Here is a 24,402-nt window from a genome sequence, read left to right on the forward strand (position 1 = left end):
ACACACACACAGTGAAAGGGACTCCTGTGTTACTGAAACAGAAAACGGGAAACACAGCACCCCCACAAGAAAACTAAATACAACACAGAATACATTGTGAAAAATAATCAGTGCGCGGAAATATAGGATAAAATTCTACACAACACCAAGATCAGCCAGTGGAAAAAGTTGACGAGATGACAGGCAGAAATGTCACCTGGAAATGTCTCACCAACTCGTCCTCCTAAACTTCCCCGACGTCAAGAAACTGTCGTGCTAAAGTACCCCCCCTTATCCTAACCTACCAAGAGGACCGAAAACAGAAAACGGGACAGTATGACAATTTCGAGAGCCCGCTCCCATTTTCTAGTATTACAAAGTCTGCCCTTAGGTAGAGTATACGTAAAAAAAGCGACGTTCTATTAGGAGAACAGATTGAGTCTAACAGCAGATGTATAATCAAGTGCAACTTGAGTGCAGCTTGAGTGCAGCTTGATATTGCACTCAAGCATCAACCATATGCAACATTTCCTGTGTTTCCCTCTCCCCCTCATCTTCCTAACGAAACCTTTTGGGCATCAGATCTAGAGACCGAAGCATATACACACGGGAAGAGTCCGGAGGGACCTCTGTAATTAATGGCCAGAAGCATGTAGGGGAATTAATGTTTTCCAGATTAAAGAAAAACGGGAACCAAGTTTTACCTACTGAGAAAACAACATTGTTTGGGAGACTAATCTAAACTAAAAAAATGTTTTGTGGGGCGTGTGGGAGACCAGGAAGAGATAACCAAAGAGATAACTAAGAGATAACCAATAGTGTAGAGGATAGACACACATGCAGATAACTATATCTCAAAGGAAACGGATGTGCGAATCACCAGACTGAAACTGCTGAAACTGAAACTTTTCCAGCTGGAAAAGATCAAGGTAAACGGAAGGAAAGGGAAGGGAAGGATCATGGACAGGCCGCCGGCTTCCTGTCCTCGTCGAGACCGACAGTGTTATTGGCCCTCAGGTCAAATTCAGAAACATGTAACATGAACAAGGGGTCTCTGGTACCTATAGATATGACTTCTCATGTCCAAAACTCTCTCTCTCTCTCTCTCTCTCTCTCTCTCTCTCTCTCTCTCTCTCTCTCTCTCTCTCTCTCTCTCTCTCTCTCTCTCTCTCTCTCTCTCTCTCATCACCGCCACCATCTGCTCCCTCACTCAACTACTTCACTATTTTACAAGATTCTCCCTCAACCACGTTGGTGGAGATTTGTGGGGATGGTGGTGAGAAAGAAAACGGGTGGTGGTGGTGGTAGTGGTGGTGGAGGAGAAGGGAGGAGTTTACACACTATTTACACAGAGTTTAATAAATGACTGCACACACACACACACACACACACACACACACACACACGCACGCACACACACACACACACACACACACGCACGCACACACACACACACACACACACACACACACACACACACACACACACACACCCACCCACCCACCCACCCACACACACACACACACACACACACACACACACACACACACACGCACACACACACCTCCCCACAACACACATGTGAATATTTATGGAGACACATCGCGGATTAGTTCAAGTGTGTAAATTTACATACAGGCTCCCGTGAGGTATATATTCACAAACATACAATTGTTTGTGTGTGTGTATATAAAGCTTCTAGCTCTTGGAACCCGGCTCTCTAACCGCCGTTTGTATATTGACTTCCAACCTATTATTTTTGCTGTCTAATTTTGTCTGATATATTTATGTTGCAATAGGATGCAATCTGAAACATCTATTGATAAACAAAGCCATACAACTTACCAAGGAAAACATTTGCAATAGTTCCTCCTCCCCCCCTAGTATTAAGTTAACACTAGGGTAACATTGGGGTAACACTAGGTAACACTAGGGTAAGATTGGGGCAGCTCAGTCCATAACTACCCCATCAAGACTAGTAGATAATTCGTTTATATCAAGGATAAGACTGTAGAAGATTAAGAAAGAGATCAAATACCTTGTAAAGAATCATCAGTGTTCCCATACAACAGTTGCCTAATTCCCGGGCACCTATTTACTGCTGGGTGAACAGATGCAGCAGGTAAAAAGGAAACGTGCCCAAGCGACAGCTACTCATCAGTTCAGAGGTAACGTCAGGCAAAGATTTTTTAGAGAAATTATGTCCCATTAAACGAGCAGGTAAAAATATGGATATAGATAAAGCCAATGAAATAACACATTTCAAAACAAAAAATAAAAGCAATCTCTCTCTCTCTCTCTCTCTCTCTCTCTCTCTCTCTCTCTCTCTCTCTCTCTCTCTCTCTCTCTCTCTCTCGCCTCTCTCTCTCTCTCTCTCTCTCTCTATCTCTCTCTCTCGCCTCTCTCTCTCTCCCTCTCCCTCTCTCGCCTCTCTCTCTCTCGCTTCTCTCTCCCTCTCTCTCCTCCCTCCCTCTCCCTCCCTCAATCGCTAGCGTGAACTGCTACACGAGAAAAATAGCGTAGCCAGGTAAGCGAACTCCGCTGATTACAGCATCCCAGGAGTGGACGGCGCCGAAGCTTTTGGCGCGCTGATGTTAATTCCGTTTTCAATTCGTGTTTTTTTCGTCTAAGTCACAATGAGATTACATAAACTTCACCCCCAGTTGACGTGGGGTGTGTGGTCTCTCGAATGCCTCGGTTCGTAGGTGTGGGTTTCTTTCGTGGTTTCGTAACACCGTTCGTATAGCGAATATTTGTAGTAACTGTTGCTGGAGGTGGTTTTAAGTGCTTCTTCCTTCAGTTATTAAACTTATTTACAAAAGGGATTCATTTCATGCGATTTTACGGTCATACACGAATTAATGCGATGGTTTTGTTATATTTTACGAATAACGTTCGTGTATATCTACGAATATTGTTTGTATGTATCTATGGATATGTCGTGGTGGTGGTGGTGGAGGTGGTGCAAGACTTAGCTCCTGGTCCCCCCTCAAATACTCTAGTAACTGTACATTTAGATACAGGATGTCTCGTTCCACCAAAGGATCTAGTGAGAGCAGTCTCTCTCTCTCTCTCTCTCTCTCTCTCTCTCTCTCTCTCTCTCTCTCTCTCTCTCTCTCTCTCTCTTTCTCTCCACTCCCTCTCAAACCTCTAATACTCAAGAGGCCTTGATGAGCTGCTGACTGTAAGGTGATGAATTCTGCATTTCACCAAATGATATGTTGAGTAATTGTCAGGAGCAGTCAGCCATAGTTGGCTCTCAATTTCCTGTGTAATAACTATGATTCTTAATTAATGTCGATATGAGAAAGGGGAAATGGTTGAATTATGTTATCTATATGAATTAATTGTCATGAATATATAATAATTAATTAATAATAGCTTAAACTTATTTTTATATTGTGTGTGAATTTGATCCCCTTACTTTTGGATTCATTTTTTGACTTATAATGTAAACCAGAATGGAGAGTACTCTGAGGTTTACTTACTAAAGATTTAAAGATTGTTAACTTTCTGCTTTAAAATGCTTGCAGTTGTTAGTTGTTTAGGTCAGTTAATACGGGTTAAAAGATGAGAGCCATTCCTCGTCTTGTAAACATTCTGAATGGATGGTGGTAGTTTTACCTCTTTTATCTACTTTATCTACTCCAAATCATTCTAGCTCTTCTAACTCTGCATATCTACTTCTGCCTCATCTGTGTCTCTAAGTCTATCCTTGATCTCATTTTTCTGTTTAAATTTTCTATTTCAGCTGACTACTCTTCCTCACTCTCACCTCCCCCACTCTCACCCCCCACTCTCACCTCACTCTCACCCCCTACTCTCACCTCACTCTCACCTCACTCTCACCCCACTCTCACCCCCACTCTCACCCCCCCCCACTCTCACCTCACTCTCACCCCCCACTCTCACCTCACTCTCACCCCACTCTCATCTCTCAATCACCTCACTCTCACCCCACTCTCACCCCCACTCTCACCCCCCCACTCTCACCTCACTCTCACCCCCCACTCTCACCTCACTCTCACTCCACTCTCATCTCTCAACCACCTCACCCTCAACTCTTAATCACCTCACTCTCCCTCTCTCCATGTTGCTCATAATTAGATTTTTTCGATTCACTATTCGTAACAGTGGCGGTGGTAGGGGTGAAGCTGGTGGTAGTGGTGGTAGGGGAGCAGCTGGTTGTAGTGGTGGTGGTGGTGGTAGGGGAGCAGCTGGTGGTAGTGGTGGTGGTGGTAGGGGTGCAGCTGGTGGTGTTAATTGTTACAGGCCAAAATATTCACCTCTGGATGCGATGTATTTCTTACAAGTAGTTCCCTGAGGCTAACCTTAGTTGTCCTTGTGTGTACTGACAGGGACGAGCCAGACATTTAACAAACAAGTACATATCCCCCCCGCCCCCCAGGAAGCAGCCCGTAGCAGCTGTCTAACTCCCAGGTACCTGTTTACTGCTAGGTGAGCAGTGGCATCTGGGCGAAAGAAACTCTGCCCATTTTTGTTTCCGCCGGGAATCGAACCCCAGACCACTAGATTACGTATCCAGCGTGCTGTTCACTCAGCCACCAGCCCCCTGTGTGTGTTAGTTTCACTTTCCATGCTCACTCTCATTCTCATCACTCTTCAAACGCATCATCATCATGTTCCTCTCATCCCCTCTCTTCCTCCCTCCCCCCCTTTCCCTCACTCTCCCTCACTCTCCCTCACTGCCCCCTTTCCTCACCCCTCACCGCTTCTAACTCGCGAAATTATGATCTCATACACGCAATGGAACAAGAAAATAATATGCGTCTCCGCGGGAAGAGAGGATCTTAGATGTCTCTGATGCCTCCCGGAGGACCTGGGATGCTGCCTCTCCCGTCAATGGCAACTCTGCAACAGCCTCCGGCGATGAAAAATGAAAAAAACATTTTTTTTTCAACAGGTGGATACAGGAGCAGACGCCTTCTGCTTCCCGGTAACAGACTGGGAGGTTTTTCCCCTATACACATAGCTCGTTGTCTTTCTCTGACGGTTTCTTTTCTTGGAACACCATCCTTTAATCGGTTTTACACCCATGTCTCTATATTGCTGCTGACTAGAGGGATTGAGTGGAACCAAACATGGATTGGTTCCCAGTCAATCCTCCCCGGGTTTTGTCAAGGTGTGTGTGTGTATTCACCTAGTTGTATTCACCATGTTGTTCTTGCGGGGGTTGAGCTCTGCTCTTTCGGTCCGCCTCTCAACTGTCAATCAACTGTTACTACTATTTTTTTTCCACACACACTCCAGGAAGCAGCCCGTGACAGCTGACTAACTCCCAGGTACCTATTTACTGCTAGATAACAGGGACATTAGGGGTGAAAGAAACTCTGCCTATTGTTTCTCGCCGACGCCCGGAATCGAACCCGGGACCACAGGATCACGTGTCCAGCGTGTTGTCCGCTTAACCACCGGCCCCCCCCCCCCTAGCCACCGGTGTGCAGTATATCCCTTTACAGTATATATATCGCCTAATTGGGACCTAAATTACGTTCACTTTGTCAAAAGCAGAACTTTTATTTTTGGATGACAAACCCTCTGTTAATCCAGCCATTATTGCCAAGATTTGCACAAGTTATTACGCGAACGTGAGGTGAATGGACGCGCAGCCAATATGTTCCGGTTCTGACCGGGATTCGAACCTGGGGCTTGTGGCGGCGAGTCGAAGTCGTTCACCGTTTGACCTCGAAACCTTCAGTGGACAGTTGCGTGCGCGGGGTGTGAAAAGGTAGATTGGGGGGGGGGGGGAAGGGGCGAGGTTTGAGTAAAAGAGGGGGGGATTGGGATTGGGGATGAGGGAGATTGGGGTTGAGGATGAGGGGGGAAGGGGGGGGGGGGAAGAGACTAGTTCGTAGCTGAACACAGAATTGCCAATAACAAGACCCTACATTTTTTCTATATCCCTTTCCGTAATACCAGTAATGATATCAAAATATTGAGTATGAGCTATGATAACGACATCAGTATGAGCCATGATAACGACATCAGTATGAGCCATGATAACGACATCAGTATGAGCTACGATAACATCAGTATGAGCCATGATAACGACATCACTATGAGCCATGATAACGACATCAGTATGAGCCATCATAACGACATCAGTATGAGCCATGATAATGACATCACTATAAGCAATGATAACGACATCAGTATGAGCCATCATAACGACATTAGTATGAGCCATGATAACGACATCAGTATGAGCCATGATAACGTCATCAGTATGAGCCATGATAACGACATCAGTATGAACCATGATAACGTCATCAGTATGAGCCATGATAACGTCTTCAACATAGCCATTCAAAGGGCTATGGAACATGCTCTTGCTGAACACCGATAACAAGTTATCACACACACACACAGACTTGATAGTTGCAATTGAATCCTTGTAACACAACCACTTGCCGGCTTAACAACTGAAAGAGGGGGGGGGGAGTGGGGGAATGAGGGGGGGAGGGGGGTGATTAAAGCCAGGCCATCCTCCTATTTACATTGTACTTATAGTAACGAGACGGGGTCATCGTATCTATAATGACGTAACAGACAATTAGAAAGTAGAATTTGGCACCACTGAATTAGGACAAGCCGGAAAAGATTTTGTATTCAAGTTGCTAATGAAAATCTAACCTAATCTTATCTAATCTACCCTAATCTAATCTACACACGTCCCCCGTCTGAGCTACGCTATTAGTAGCCATAAAGTAGAATGCTATGGCGAACTATTGCACATTGGAAATGGCTGTAAATATTGCAAATATTGCAAATGAAGTGTCGATAAACCAGAGTCATTCAATTCGAGACAAATTAAAATCTGTCACAATAACACAGTCGAATAGTTAAGATAAGCGATGGGAGAAAGAGGTAGGATAATATGACTATCCTGCCCTTGGAAGCTGGGATATGAGGACGGGATAGGAGCTGGGATAGGTGGAAATTGGGATGTAACGATGCCCGATTACCTAGGGGCTACTTGTCCCGCTCCTGTGCCAGGTAAGTCCACTACGGGGCTCACCATAGCCCGTGCTACTTGCAACTTCTCAATACTATTCTGTGCTTGAATACATTTATAATGGTCAATACTTGTGACATCATGTATAGATTATACAGCCCACACGTGTTTAGCTTGTATATTCCGATGTATAAATTAATACATCGACGAATATCATACAGACATGAGTGTAATCAAGTTACATTAAATAATAATAATATTACTGAAGGTGAATGAAAGATCTAATTTATGTTTAATTAAAACCCTAATTTTCTGATGTAACCTACTCCCCTTTTTCTCAAGGTCCTGTATAAAATATTCCCTTATATTGAATACAGAACAATACAATATACTGTATACACTACTAGAACACTGTATACAGCACCTTGAGCAAGGAGTTTAGGTTAAATCCGAAAATTTGGGGATTAATGCACGTAATATTAAATGGGATTACTTTCACCTTGATTTAAGCACTAAGGAACCGGTCGGCTGAGCGGACAGCACACTGGACTTGTGATTCTCTGGTCCCCGGTTCGATCCCGGGCGCCGGCGAGAAACAATGGTCAGAGTTTCTTTCACCCTATAACCCTGTTACCTAGCAGTAAAATAGGTACCTGGGTGTTAGTCAGCTGCTTCCTGGGGGTGGAGGCCTGGTCGAGGACCGGGCCGCGGGGACACTAAAAAGCCCCGATATCATCTCAAGATAACCTCAAGATAACTAAGGCATTGTAGTCTCTTCAATATTATTATTATTTACGTCGATATTACTGAGTTGAAGTAGTGAGAAGAAGTATTGTATTCCCTTATATACAGTACAATACAATATACTCACGTATATTGTATTGTACCGTATATTGTAGCGAGGCTAAACATATCTTACCACTTCCTCACTATAAACATCGCTCACAGTTTTTTTACGTAATTGTAAATTAAATCCTTTATTTGTAAATGTTTGTACACTTACGCCTGGGTTAGTTCCCACAAATTTACAGTAAATAATTGACACTTTCCCGTCACCCGAACAACACAGCAATCACAGTGAAACCACAAAGCTATTTCAACTACCATTACTCTCTTGCAGCTTTGTAAATAATGCAATAATCTCAAACCAAAAAAATAAACTATTTTTTTTCAGTGACGTTTATGAGGGGTTAATAGGCCAGTCGTCACTTTATTAATTAGTAGAGTAAAACAGGTAAAATGATTCTCTTAATTGAATTGACACTATGCACAGGGATTTAATTGACACTATGCACAGGGATTTAATTGACACTATGCACAAGGATTTAATTGACACTATGCACAGGGATTTAATTGACAGTATGCACAAGGATTTAATTGACACTATGCACAGGGATTTAATTGACACTATGCACAAGGATTTAATTGACACTATGCACAGGGATTTAATTGACGCTATGCACAAGGATTTAATTGACGCTATACACAAGGATTTAATTGACGCTATGCACAAGGATTTATTTGACGCTATGCACAGGGATTTAATTGACACTATGCACAGGGATTTAATTGACACTATGCACAAGGATTTAATTGACACTATGCACAAGGATTTAATTGACGCTATACACAAGGATTTAATTGACGCTATGCACAAGGATTTATTTGACGCTATGCACAGGGATTTAATTGACAATATGCACAAGGATTTATCTCTCAAGAAAGTGGTAGAGAGATGGCCAAAAATTGGCTCAGAATTTGCATAAAATACACGAGTTAGTTGAACTAACAATAGTACTTTTGGTTAGCCAATTTCATAATTACGAGAATTCAGCAACTCTACTTCTTAAAAAAAATATAAAAACACGATATCTATCTTCTGATAACCTCTCGATATCCTAAATCACCTGAATAAAACTTGTCCATTTAACCAATTTTCTGTTAACCGGAGTTTAAACTGAATTAAGGGGGCATTTATCGGCTAGGGGCGTAAAGCCCCCCCCCCCCAAAAAAAAAAAAAAAAATTATCAAAGTACTTTTCTACGTCATTTAGGTGTGGTTTAATTAGCTGACGTAGCTCCTTGAGGCATTATCCCATAAAATATGTATTTACAATACATATCCTCATCCATAATGGTTATGAATCATAAACATCACAGAAATATCTACGTCTGGTGAGTACAGTGTTCGATCTTTTTCTTTAAAATCTCTATTATTGGCTTCAGTTTTCTTGTGTTCGAATGTATATTTAGAGGTTAAGACGGGCGCTCAAAAAAGAATTGATATCTTGACTCTAATTAATATTATCTTGTGTATTCTGAGTAAAATTTATTTGTATAATATATTTCTCAACCCACTCTGCCAATTTATATAATGTACTTCTAAACTTTCTACCAATTTACAGCAAATAACTAGTTTGAAGGCATTTATATCCTACCTTTTAAATTACTTGACATTCAAAAACTCTTTATGAAAGGTTCTTACAGAAAATGTAAAGATTTCAGCAATTTTCAACTTGAAACGAGGATTCTTTTTTGAGCATTCATCATTCATTACTCAACAATACTCTTCATATTTCCTCCCCCCCCCCCCTCCCCCCCCCCCCCACACTACGTTCTGGGGACAGCAGTGTTGCTTTAAACAAAAAAAGTACTTTTTTTTCCCCTGAAGAATTCTTCATTTTTGTTTAAAAGTTGTTTCTGTCATGTCCCCCGCGGCGATAAAATATAATTTAAAACAGATTATATAATCAATTTCTGCTGAAGGAGGATATTCCACCCGTCCAACAGCCTGGTTGACGAGTGCTAGCAATGAGGAGGCCTGGTCGAGGACCGGGCCGCGGGGACGCTAAGCCCCGAAACCATCTCAAGGTAACCTACCTGTATCAATATACGAGAAATGTGCCACCAAATGTTACTTTTCTCTGTCACGAGGAATGAAAATGTTTGAAGATTTAAAGTTTTTTCTCCCTCATGCGTTGTTCCCTTTTCAGGAGGTGCTGGGCGCGCTGCCCGAGGGTTGAGAGAGACTAGCACAGAGAGCCTTTTCCTCCCCCTCTTTCTCCACGTCAACAAAACTCTTCCGACCCCCGGTTCTCAGAGGTACCTCCTCACTCCTTTTGTCTAAGCACAAACACACACACACAGACAGACACAGAGAGACACACAGACAAAGAGAGACACACAGACACAGAGACACACACAGACAGACAGAGAGACACACAGACACAGAGAGACACACAGACACACACAGACAGACAGAGAGACACACAGACACAGAGAGACACACAGACACAGAGACACACACAGACAGACAGAGAGACACACAGACAGGGAGACACACACAGACAGACAGAGAGACACATAGACAGGGAGACACACACAGACAGACAGAGAGACACACAGACAGGGAGACACAGAGAGACAGACAGAGACACAGACAGGGAGACACACACAGACAGACAGAGACACACAGACAGGGAGACACAGACAGACAGACAGAGAGACACACAGAGACACAGACAGACAGGGAGACACACACAGACAGACAGAGACAGACACACAGACAGGGAGACACACAGAGACACAGACAGACAGGGAGACACACACAGACAGAGAGACACACAGACATGGAGACACACACAGACAGACAGAGAGACACACAGAGACAGACAGAGAGAGACACACAGAGACAGACAGAGAGAGACACACAGACGGGGACACACACACAGACAGAGAGAGACATACAGACAGACAGAGAGAGAGAAAGACACACTCACACAGACACACACACACACACACACACACACACACACGGGTGGTACGCGAACAAGGGGACACAGGTGGAAACTGAGTACCCACATGAGCCACAGGGACGTTAGAAAGAACTTTTTCAGTATCAGAGTAGTTAACAGGTGGAATGCATTAGGCAGTGATGCGGTGGAGGCTGACTCCATACACAGTTTCAAATGTAGATATGATAGAGCCCAGTAGGCTCAGGAATCTGTACACCAGTTGATTGACAGTTGAGAGGCGGGACCAAAGAGCCACACCTCAACCCCAGCAAGCAAAACAAGGTGAGTTCACACACATTGTGAAGAAAATGGTTTTGGTTTGATTCCTGGGGCAAGACAAACGCATTTGGGCATGTTTCCAGTCACCTGATGCCTCTGTTAACCTTGCAGTAAAACTGTTGTGGGTGGCATCCCGAAGACAGACACACACGGTACACATGGGAAGGGGGGGGGATCTATCAGGGGGGAAAGCGCCAAGCCATTACGACTATATAGCACTGGGAAGGGGGTCAGGATAAGGATTTGGGATTAGACGGGTTTGAAATTATTACAAATACGGTACACAAATGTTTTGTAGCCATTTCAATCCCGTTGTGTGTGTGTGGGGGGGGGGGGGGGGGAGGGACAGGAAGCCTGACCTTAGGCTTATTGAGTTCCTCCCCCCCCTCCTCGGCTAACTACTGATCTTCCCCTCAATATAACTCACAACATGCTGTCTAACTCACAAATACCAATTCACTGCGAAGTGAAGAGATGCATTAGGTGAAAGGAAACGTTACCAACCGCATCCGTCCAAACCGGGGGGGGGGGGGGGATTGAACCGAGTGATTGAGACGAGGTCACTGACACCTTCTGAAGGCTAACGACCCTGTTAAAGGCTAACGACTCTCGACTGGTCACTCCGTAAAAAAAATGCTACGGTTCTACCTAATCAAACACATATTAACCCAAACAACAGAACCCGCTGCGTTGAAAACGTAAAAAATAAAGTGCTTTCACTTTTACTATTAAATCGCATTTTTAACGAATTTATCGATTTCGTAAAATAGTGACCAATATGATGAGAGAATTATAACGAAAAGTTCCTGAACTGCTTCATTAATAAGGCTATTTTGTATCTATCTTCATATAATTGCTACAGCTTATGAACGAACGAGCTTATTTGAGCTTGTATTGAACTATTTCGGGCAATTAACATACTTTAAAATACGGTATTATTCCAACATTTTCTTTACTGATAAACACAGAAAATAGAACAATATAATTTTTATATTTTCAATGTGGATTATATATATATTTATATCTAAGAGAACTCTAATTGACCCGCCCAGGATTCGAACCCATGCCGTCCAGGATCACCCCTAAATGTACACAGTTGATTGTGATTGAGAGGCGGGACCAAAGAGCCAAAGCTCAACCCCTGCAAGCACAATTACGTGAGTACAGTACCACCATACCAATGATCGTCGATCATTAATAGACGATAGACACACATTAGGGGTCTCGTAGCACAGTCGGCTTCGTTACTGTCTCACAATCAGGGAAAACCCGGGCTGTTTCAGTCCCCTGAAGGGACAGAATCCGTAATACTAACCATTCCTCGGATTGGTAAGCAATGGATTGGACAGATTATTTTAGTTTGTTTAAACTTACTTAAGTTCTCAAGTTTCTAGTTAGATAAAAAAAAACTTAGACGTTGGTCAAAATGGGTGGCTGACCTGTCCAGCGGCTTTTGTCCCGTGGCTCAGTTATCAGAATGACCTTTTTCAAAATTCCAACACTCGGAACAAACGCTTTTATATACGTTTATATATACGACTTTTATATACTTTTATATATACGACTTTTATATATTTTTATATATACGACTTTTATATATTTTTATATATACGACTTTTATATATTTTTATATATACGACTTTTATATACTTTTATATATACGACTATTATATTCTTTTATATATACGACTTTTATATACTTTTATATATGACTTTTATATACGACTTTTATATATGACTTTTACATATGGCTTTTATATACTTTATATACGATTTTTATATACGAATTTTATATACGAATTTTATATAGGACTTTTACATATGGCTTTTATATACTTTTATATACGACTTTTATTATGTAAGGAATATAACAGCACGGAAGCATCACCCAGTTTAGAAGAGGCCCAGAAAGTCAGGTATGTAAATACCTGACTTTGATCCGAGACTCAGGTTTCGTGCACTGGTGATTGTACACCGTGATTGTTCTGGGAACACTCACATCCAAATATCACTACGGGATCACCATAGCCCGTGCTACTTGGAACTTTTTTGTTTCAGGTAGCGAATTTTAAACAACAACAAAACAAACTCACATCCGTACATCAGCTTCAGCAGATAAATTCTAACTCAGCTTAGCGCGATAAAGCGTAACCCAAACTCCAGTTTAAAAAAAAAAAAATAGCTTTTTTAAAAAGTAGTTTTTTTAAAAAATAGCTTTTTTAAGAAATAGCTTTTTTAAAAATAGTTTTTTTAAAAAATAGCTTTTTTAAAAAATAGCTTTTTTAAAAAATAGCTTTTTTAAAAATAGCTTTTTTAAAAAATAGCTTTTTAAAAAATAGTTTTTTTAAAAATAACTTTTTTAAAAAATAGCTTTTTTAAAAAATAGCTTTTTTAAAATAACAGCCTTTTTTGCTACCCAAGTTTATTCCAGCTTGGAGGCTATTTCTCCTAATACCTGGATACGCTTTCGGTAAGTTTAACACAATTGTTGGGTGGTAAACCTAATTTGGGGAAACTTGAGAGTAAGAGTTTACTTTCAAAGGCTTCATTACATTCTTTACCCGGGATTAAATTAACCAATTTGGCAATGGAACTTTTTTTTGCTCGGTAAGACTTTTTCACTAAATTAGCGTTCGCTTGATTTCTGGTACGGCAAGTTGGGGGGTTTACACTTACTCAGGTACGGTAAGTTGGTGGTTTACACTTACTCAGGTACGGTAAGTTAGGGGTTTACACTTACTCTGGTACGGTAAGTTGGCGGTTTACACTTACTCAGGTACGGTAAGTTGGTGGTTTACACTTACTCAGGTACGGTAAGTTGGTGGTTTACACTTCCTCAGGTACGGCAAGTTGGCGGTTTACACTTACTCAGGTACGGCAAGTTGGCGGTTTACACTTACTCAGGTACGACAAGTTGGCGGTTTACACTTACTCAGGTACGGTAAGTTGGTGGTTTACACTTACTCAGGTACGGTAAGTTGGTGGTTTACACTTACTCAGGTACGGTAAGTTGGTGGTTTACACTTACTCTGGTACGGCAAGTTGGCGGTTTACACTTACTCAGGTACGGTAAGTTGGTGGTTTACACTTACTCAGGTACGGCAAGTTGGCGGTTTACACTTACTCAGGTACGGTAAGTTGGCGGTTTACACTTACTCAGGTACGGTAAGTTGGCGGTTTACACTTACTCAGGTACGGCAAGTTGGTGGTTTACACTTACTCAGGTACGGTAAGTTGACGGTTTACACTTACTCAGGTACGGTAAGTTGGTGGTTTACACTTACTCAGGTACGGTAAGTTGGCGGTTTACACTTACTCAGGTACGGCAAGTTGGGGGTTTACACTTACTCAGGTACGGTAAGTTGGTGGTTTACACTTACTCAGGTACGGTAAGTTGACGGTTTACACTTACTCAGGTACGGTAAGTTGACGGTTTACACTTACTCAGGTACGGTAAGTTGGCGGTTTACACTTACTCAGGTACGGTAAGTTGGTGGTTTACACTTACTCAGGTACGGTAAGTTGGCAGTTTACACTTACTCATGTACGGTAAGTTGGCGGTTTACACTTACTCAGGTACGGCAAGTTGGCGGTTTACACTTACTCAGGTACGGTAAGTTGGCAGTTTACACTTACTCAGGCACGGTAAGTTGGCGGTTTACACTTACTCAGGTACGGTAAGTTGGTGCTTTACACTTACTCAGGTACGGTAAGTTGGCAGTTTACACTTCCTCAGGTACGGTAAGTTGGGGGTTTACACTTCCTCAGGTACGGTAAGTTGGTGGTTTACACTTACTCAGGTACGGCAAGTTGGCGGTTTACACTTACTCAGGTACGGTAAGTTGGCAGTTTACACTTATTCAGGTACGGTAAGTTGGCGGTTTACACTTACTCAGGTACGGCAAGTTGGCGGTTTACACTTACTCAGGTACGGTAAGTTGACAGTTTACACTTACTCAGGTACGGCAAGTTGGCGGTTTACACTTACTCAGGTACGGCAAGTTGGCGGTTTACACTTACTCAGGTACGGCAAGTTGGCGGTTTACACTTACTCAGGTACGGCAAGTTGGCGGTTTACACTTACTCAGGTACGGTAAGTTGACAGTTTACACTTACTCAGGTACGGTAAGTTGGCGGTTTACACTTCCTCAGGTACGGCAAGTTGGCGGTTTACACTTCCTCAGGTACGGCAAGTTGACAGTTTACACTTCCTCAGGTACGGTAAGTTGGCGGTTTACACTTACTCAGGTACGGTAAGTTGACAGTTTACACTTACTCAGGTACGGCAAGTTGACAGTTTACACTTCCTCAGGTACGGTAAGTTGGCGGTTTACACTTACTCAGGTACGGTAAGTTGACAGTTTACACTTACTCAGGTACGGCAAGTTGACGGTTTACACTTACTCAGGTACGGTAAGTTGGCGGTTTACACTTACTCAGGTACGGTAAGTTGGTGGTTTACACTTACTCAGGTACGGTAAGTTGACAGTTTACACTTACTCAGGTACGGCAAGTTGACGGTTTACACTTACTCAGGTACGGCAAGTTGACAGTTTACACTTACTCAAGTACGGTAAGTTGACGGTTTACACTTACTCAGGTACGGCAAGTTGACGGTTTACACTTACTCAGGTACGGCAAGTTGACGGTTTACTTTAGAATACCGTTTTACCTGTCCTCTCTTATAACACATTGCATTTCGTACGCTGCGATTCCCCAGCGGCCAAAATACGGGGTACTATGGATCTTCTGGTACTATGGACGCAAGCACTTACGAACCTGGTGCCAGATTCACGACGCACTTACGCAAGCACTTACGAACCTGGGGCCTCTGCCTTGGCTGCTAACGTAAGATTTCGCGCGCGTTAGTACATCGTATTGTGCCCCTTGGAACAACTAAAGAAAACGGGCTGTTCTACTAAGTTTAGAAAACAGAGGACTGCAGGGGGCCAGATTCACGAAGCAGTTACGCAAGCACTTACGGACCTGGGGCCAGATTCACAAAGCAGTTACGCAAGGACTTACGAACCTGGGGCCAGATTCACGAAACAGTTACGCAAGTACTTACGAACCTGTACATCTTTTCTCAATCTTTGGCGGCTTTGTTTACAATTATTAAACAGTTAATGAGCTCCGAAGCACCAGGAGGCTGTTTATAACAATAACAACAGTTGATTGGCAAGTTTTCATGTTTGTAAACTGTTTAATAAATGTAACCAAAGCCGTCAAAGATTGAGGAAAGATGGACACGTTCGTAAGTGCTTGCATAACTGCTTCGTGAATCTGGCCCCCTGCAGCCCTCTGTTTTCTCTTGAGATGATTTCGGGGCTTAATGTCCTCACGGCCCGGTGCTCGACCAGGCCTGCTTTTCGTTACACCCCCCCCCCAAGGAAGTTGCCTGCAGCAGCTGTCTAACTCCCAGGTACCTATTTACAGTTAGGTGAACAAAGGGGGGCATCAGGGCGAAAAAAACTCTGCCTATTTATTTCCGCCTCCACCGGGGATCGATCCCCGGAACCCCAGGACTACGAATCCTGAGCGCTGTCCACTCAGCCGTCAGGCCCCCCAGGGAATATTTTAGAAGACATATAAACTCTGCTCTCGGTCTACGAACTAGAGAAAGCGAGATTCTTCCATCCCAAAGTTCATTTATTTTTTTCCTCACCACAACTTGAGATGAATAATTTCTCCCTTGCAGCAACGACAAGGACACGGGACATAGACTCATCTCACCTCTGAAGTTTATATATACGAATTTCGGACCCATTTTTTTTTTTTTGCCCTTACGGGCTCACCATAGCCCGTGCTACATGGACACTTCCTCCTGAGTAACTAAATCTGAAACAACAACCCATTTTTGGAAAGAGCTGAAACACGAGGGCTGTTTGGTCCGATAAAGAGGCGCATATAGGTATATGGGGTATGTATATGGGGTATGTATATGGGGTATGTATATGGGTATGTATATGGGGTATGTATATGGGGTATGTATATGGGGTATGTATATGGGTATGTATATGGGGTATGTATATGTGTATGGGGTATGGGTATGGGGTATGTATATGTGTATGGGGTATGGGGTATGGGGTATGTATATGTATGGGGGTATGGATATGGGTCCACTTAGGTATGGAACGATCTTTTGTCTGCTATCCTTAGATCAAACTAACCAGCACTAACCACCTCCAACTGCCCACTTTAATGGCCAGGGACACAGGGTGACACGTGACCTTATGGACCAGGGGACACAGGGTGACACATGACCTTATGGGCCAGGGGACACAGGGTGACACATGACCTTATGGGCCAGGGGACACAGGGTGACACATGACCTTATGGGCCAGGGGACACAGGGTGACACATGACCTTATGGGCCAGGGACACAGGGTGACACATGACCTTATGGGCCAGGGGACACATGGTGACACATGACCTTATGGGCCAGGGGACACAGGGTGACACATGTCCTTATGGGCCAGGGGACACATGGTGACACATGACTTTATGGACCAGGGGACACAGGGTGACACATGACCTTATGGGCCAGGGGACACATGGTGACACATGACCTTATGGACCAGGGGACACAGGGTGACACATGACCTTATGGGCCAGGAGACACAGGGTGACACATGACCTTATGGGCCAGGGGACACATGGTGACACATGACCTTATGGGCCAGGGGACACAGGGTGACACATGACCTTATGGGCCAGGGGACACAGGGTGACACATGACCTTATGGGCCAGGGACACAGGGTGACACATGACCTTATGGGCCAGGGGACACATGGTGACACATGACCTTATGGGCCAGGGGACACAGGGTGACACATGTCCTTATGGGCCAGGGGACACATGGTGACACATGACTTTATGGACCAGGGGACACAGGGTGACACATGACCTTATGGGCCAGGGGACACAGGGTGACACATGACCTTATGGGCCAGGGGACACAGGGTGACACATGAAGGGGGTCCACACTTAATACATATCAATGTATCATTGAGGTTCTTGAGGCGCTGTGTATATCAATGTACAACTGAGAGAGAGAGAGAGAGAGAGAGAGAGAGAGAGAGAGAGAGAGACAGACAGACAGAGACAGAGAGAGACAGAGAGAGAGAGAGAGAGAGAGACAGACAGACAGAGACAGAGAGAGACAGAGAGAGAGAGAGAGAGAGAGAGAGAGAGAGAGAGAGAGAGAGAGAGAGAGAGAGAGAGAGAGAGAGAGAGAGAGAGAGAGAGAGAGAGAGAGAGAGAGTAAACAAAACACCACTTAAACTTCTCAGTGATAAACACTTAACACAGTGTCCAATTTCCATCTCGGAGACAGCTTCACCCCGCTAGGTGACACAAGGTGACACTAGGTGACAAAAGGTGACACTAGGAACAACCAATTATATCCATCCTAACTATTCCCGCATTTTCTCCTCGTGTCCCTACAGTCCTGCCTCGTATATACCCTTTTTTCACTCACCGGGTTTCCGCCCCTTGTCCTCACCCCAATTACATGAAAGAAAAATCAAGATTTCTATAGAATAACTTGTAATTCAGTCCTCCCCCTTCCGTCCACTAAGTGCCTTCTTCCCTGTCCCTCCGTCTACTTGTTCCGTCCGTTCTTCTGTTCGTCAGGACCGCGACAAGCCCGTCTCAGCGTCTAACTTTTGGAACGCTCGAAGTATCGAAGCTCCGAAAACAGGAGTCATTACGCGATGTGTGGCGAACCGCAAGTTAATCGGCCCGTGGAAGGTCACGGGGCTAAAGGTCAAGAAAATGGTCAAAGGCCTCATCATAAAGGCTAGGAAAAGGTCATACAAATAGGTCCCCAAAAATGTCGTTCCTTCTCCAAGTAGAAATTTCCACAAATATAACTATTATATATAAATATATATTATACACACACATTCATTTATTCAGTTTTTTTTTTACCCTCTGGCAATTCAAATCAAAAGTGAAGTTGACAAAATATATATATAAAACCCCAAAATCAATGGACGTGTTACAGAGACTCCGCGGGATTCGAACAAGGCCGGTCAGGTGTCGCGTTGAGATGACAGGGAGAAAGAGGGAGAGAGAGGGAGAGAGAGGGAGAGAGAGGGAGAGAGAGGGAGAGAGAGGGAGGGAGATAGAAAAAATAATAGTGGAGATAATTGTCTTTTTCTAATTAAAATCTAAATCATAATAGTTATTGTTTCAGCTGCAGATTCTCCTTGTTTTTAGCTTAAGAATTTAAACTGCCTTCAAAGACATGGTTCGCTCGTTATATATATATATATATATATATATATATATATATATATATATATATATATATATATATATATATATATATATATATATATATATATATATAACTACGTTTGTAAGTCATGTAGTCAATCAAATATTAATGTTATTAACACCAAACTAATTTCGAAATAAACATGTTAAAATATACAGATTGGCTCCGGCTAATAGGCAAATTAGTACTTTTTATCCAAGGCTTAATAACCTGTTAACGAATCACAATATGTTTAAATTTCTTAATATTTAAGCATGTATGTGTATGTGTGTGTGTATGTGTGTGTATGTGTATGTGTGTGTATGTGTGTGTGTGTGTGTGTATGTGTGTGTGTATGTGTGTGTATGTGTGTATGTGTGTGTGTGTGTGTGTGTGTGTGTGTGTGTGTGTGTGTGTGTGTGTGTGTGTGTGTGTGTGTGTGTGTGTGTGTATGTGTAAATCACGAAAATTAACACGTTACCCCTTGATTCTTTCTGAAGATGTATTAATATACGAAAGTACTTAAGGAAATTCCTGTTTCAATTCTTCCTCCGTGGTCTGACACTGTCATATATATATATATATATATATATATATATATATATATATATATATATATATATATATATATATATATATATATATATATTTAGACCAACAACTTTGGCATCCTGTTAAGCATTTAGTTCATGGACGAATATTCACTCGTCTGACAAACTTTGCATATACACTTATGGCGGCCTGGAGTCGAGGCACTCCACGACACTGAAACACATTTTAATGAGAATTTCAAGTCAACGATTACAACGTCATTAATCACGAGTGACGGCTCATCTTTCGGTGTAATTATGCCGCAGATTCGATCCCGTTGTAGTACGACAAAGGACTAGTTGGAATATATGTTTTAGCCATTCCAAGGGTGTTGACCTGTGGCAGTAGTTTCACTAGCACCTCGCTGCTCTGTTGCAGGACACAGGAGGCCTCTAGCTCTTGTAGAACTCTAGAGTCATATAGTTGCCTGTGTCTGGCTCTTATAGCACGCAGGCAGCTATACAACCCTGGCTCCCCCTCACGAAATTCCCCAGAATGTATATACTTGTCAAAATTGCTATCATACGCTTCCAAAGACGCGAACTTCGAACTGAAAACTCAAGAGTTCGTATCCCCTGTGTCCGCGCTATTCCCCCCCTCCTCCTCCCCCCACACGCACATGGGGAGGGGACAGGGGGGGTGAGGTACCGTAACCCCACGCAAGGCGGCACTCATCCATAGATGGGGTGTGAAGGCTGGTAACTCGTCGTAAGGACACACAGGAGTGACAGGACCTGAGTAAGAGTTCCCCATGTCCGCCCGCACCTTGGCCCGGCCCGGTACTGAGGGCTCACCTGTGGAATCAAACCCTTTAAAGTCCTCCGCTCTCACTCTCTCTCTCTCTCTCTCTCTCTCTCTCTCTCTCTCTCTCTCTCTCTCTCTCTCTCTCTCTCTCTCTCTCTCTCCCATCCCCTCCCCCTTACCTCTCTCCTAACCCACACCATCACCCATTTTCTCTCAATTCCACTGATTTCTTGACCCAATTATTCGATTAACCTTCCATAATTGAACGGAATGATGATAGTTCTCTCATTTTCTCCTCAGCAGGAGAGAGAAATTAAGCCAATTTGATTGATCTATAAAAAGACACTAACTTCATGGATCTAAACAATCCGTCTGGATGCTGAATTGGATTTCGAGTGGATGATATAGCCAGGGATCGAATCCCCACCTTTTCTGTCGCTCAGAAGCACGACAACGGCAATTTTAGTCGCCTGGGTGGAGGGGTAAGACAAGGGTCTCTTCAGCCTGTTTCTCCTTTATGGATGGGATTTGACGTCCGGGGTGGAGGCAAGCAACACTATTGACTTGATACCTGCAGGCAGCAGTGGCCCTGTTGACTGCTGGCTAGCTGACGGGTGAGAGATTGAAGTACATGGCACCGGATTAGGTGAAGATTGTTCCCTGTTGATATGTGGTGAGGGGGTAGACTGTTCCCTGTTGATATGTGGTGAGGGGTAGACTGTTCCCTGTTGATATGTGGTGAGTAGACTGTTGCCTGTTGATATGTGGTGAGGAGTAGACTGTTCCCTGTTGATATGTGGTGACGGGCAGACTGTTGCCTGTTGATATGTGGTGAGGTGGTAGACTGTTCCCTGTTGATATGTGGTGAGGGGGTAGACTGTTGCCTGTGGATATGTGGTGAGGGGTAGACTGGTCCCTGTTGATATGTGGTGAGGTGGTAGACTGTTCCCTGTTGATATGTGGTGAGGGGGTAGACTGTTCCCTGTTGATATGTGGTGAGGGGTAGACTGTTCCCTGTTGATATGTGGTGAGTAGACTGTTGCCTGTTGATATGTGGTGAGGAGTAGACTGTTCCCTGTTGATATGTGGTGACGGGCAGACTGTTGCCTGTTGATATGTGGTGAGGTGGTAGACTGTTCCCTGTTGATATGTGGTGAGGGGGTAGACTTGTCCCTGTTGATATGTGGTGAGGGGTAGACTGGTCCCTGTTGATATGTGGTGAGTAGACTGTTGCCTGTTGATATGTGGTGAGGAGTAGACTGTTCCCTGTTGATATGTGGTGACGGGCAGACTGTTGCCTGTTAATATGTGGTGAGGTGGTAGACTGTTCCCTGTTGATATGTGGTGAGAAGACTGTTGCATGTTGATATGTGGTGAGGGGTAGACTGTTGCCTGTTAATATGTGGTGAGGTGGTAGACTGTTCCCTGTTGATATGTGGTGAGAAGACTGTTGCATGTTGATATGTGGTGAGGGGTAGACTGTTGCCTGTTGATATGTGGTGAGGTGGTAGACTGTTCCCTGTTGATATGTGGTGAGGAGTAGACTGTTCCCTGTTGATATGTAGTGAGGTGGTAGACTGTTGCCTGTTGATATGTGGTGAGAAGACTGTTCCCTGTTGATATGTGGTGAGGTGGTAGACTGTTGCCTGTTGATATGTGGTGAGGGGTAGACTGTTCCCTGTTGATATGTGGTGAGGGGTAGACTGTTGCCTGTTGATATGTGGTGAGGGGTAGACTGTTGCCTGTTGATATGTGGTGAGGTGGTAGACTGTTCCCTGTTGATATGTGGTGAGGTGGTAGACTGTTCCCTGTTGATATGTGGTGAGGTGGTAGACTGTTCCCTGTTGATATGTGGTGAGGGGTAGACTGTTGCCTGTTGATATGTGGTGAGGGGTAGACTGTTGCCTGTTGATATGTGGTGAGGGGTAGACTGTTGCCTGTTGATATGTGGTGAGGGGTAGACTGTTGCCTGTTGATATGTGGTGAGGGGTAGACTGTTGCATGTTGATATGTGGTGAGGGGTAGACTGTTGCCTGTTGATATGTGGTGAGGTGGTAGACTGTTCCCTGTTGATATGTGGTGAGGGGTAGACTGTTGCCTGTTGATATGTGGTGAGGGGGTAAGGGAGTCTCTCTCCTCACCACCTCTAAAGAGGAGAATTATGAGTTCTAGGTGTCGGAAAAGTGAAGGTGATCCACTGCTGGTGAGAAGCGAGGGTTTGATAGTGAGGGGGGGGGAGGGAGGAGTCGATAGTGAGGGGGGGGGGAGGGGGACAAAAGGAAGGCTAAACCCCTCATAAACCCATCCACCTAAACCACCCATAAACCCATCCACGCACCTTCCCTATCCACGCGCGTCAAATTACATAATAACTCCTTATAATTGTCACGTTCTTCACCGGCTGGCTAACAAGGCCGAGCAGTCAGACAGCAAGCCGTTCACTTCGCCATTCGCTAAGCCGCTGTCCAAGCCGTTCAACACACGAACCAGGCCGTTCACTGTCCCCCCTCCCCCGCCGGACTAATCTAGGGATGAGCGGAAGATAATTACTGCCGGAGTGAGAGAGAGAGAGAAGACAGGGATATGTTCCCAACACACCAATTCACTGCCCTCGCAAGGGTTCGAATCCCTCTTGGCTCCTGATTTCCTCAAGATCCCTTGTACCAAGGTACCTTGAGGGGGGTACGTTCCCTCCCCCCTAACCCTTGGGGACAGGGAAATGGGGGGATACGCCCTCTATTCCCCATTCCCTGTATACCTTCCTCTAAGGAGAAAAAAAAAACATTATTAAAACTCCACAATTACCCGTCAAAAAAAATTAAAAATCATAATAAAAACTAGTCACCAAATAAGTCAATATTGGGGGAGAGAACTCGGCCCAGGACAAACAAAATTATGTTATATAAACATACGAGTGTTTTTTTAGTGTTTTAATTTGTGAGTTTCGCTTTTTTTTTGACCGTTGACAAGTGTTGGCGCAAGTGAGTAAACACAGCGTCGTGTGAGCGGTGCACGGCCGCTAACAAGAGCGGAGCACGGCCGCTGACAAGAGCGGAGCACGGCCGCTGACAAGAGCGGAGCACGGCCGCTGACAAGAGCGGAGCACGGCCGCTGACAAGAGCGGAGCACGGCCGCTGACAAGAGCGGAGCACGGCCGCTGACAAGAGCGGAGCACGGCCGCTAACAAGAACGGAGCACGGCCGCTGACAAGAGCGGAGCACGGCCGCTGACAAGTGCGGTGCACGGCCGCTAACAAGAGCGGAGCACGGCCGCTAACAAGAGCGGAGCACGGCCGCTAACAAGAACGGAGCACGGCCGCTAAGAAGAGCGTTACTCTGAGAGCCACAGCCGCTAACAAGAGCGCTACACTGAGGGCCACAGCCGCTAACAAGAGCGCTACTCTGAGAGCCACAGCCGCTAACAAGAGCGCTACACTGAGGGCCACAGCCGCTAACAAGAGCGCTACACTGAGGGCCACAGCCGCTAACAAGAGCGCTACTCTGAGAGCCACAGCCGCTAACAAAGAGCCCTACTCTGAGAGCCACAGCCGCTAACAAGAGCGCTACTCTGAGAGCCACAGCCGCTAACAAGAGCGCTACTCTGAGAGCCACAGCCGCTAACAAAAGCGCTACTCTGAGAGCCACAGCCGCTAACAAGAGCGCTACTCTGAGAGCCACAGCCGCTAACAAGAGCGCTACACTGAGGGCCACAGCCGCTAACAAGAGCGCTACACTGAGAGCCACAGCCGCTAACAAGAGCGCTACACTGAGAGCCAC

At 44.4% G+C, this 24,402-nt stretch overlaps 1 protein-coding gene across 4 annotated transcripts in view; it reads right to left on the bottom strand.

Moving 5' to 3' along the window:
- The window catches only part of LOC123763199 (synaptotagmin-7), a 559,721-nt gene that overhangs the window by 98,010 nt on the left and 437,309 nt on the right, over positions 1 to 24,402 (bottom strand). The window contains exon 1 of one of the 4 annotated variants that reach the window (XM_069303015.1): positions 20,617 to 20,678. The exons of the other annotated variants lie outside the window; for them this stretch is intronic. Coding sequence (XP_069159116.1) covers positions 20,617 to 20,635 — 19 coding nt within the window. The 5' untranslated portion in view covers positions 20,636 to 20,678. Of the gene's footprint in view, positions 1 to 20,616; positions 20,679 to 24,402 lie in introns of those variants that run through there. 4 annotated transcript variants of the gene reach the window in all.

The sequence above is a fragment of the Procambarus clarkii genome, chromosome 49 (assembly GCF_040958095.1).
Source record: "Procambarus clarkii isolate CNS0578487 chromosome 49, FALCON_Pclarkii_2.0, whole genome shotgun sequence".
Classification (NCBI taxonomy): Eukaryota; Metazoa; Arthropoda; class Malacostraca; order Decapoda; family Cambaridae; genus Procambarus; species Procambarus clarkii.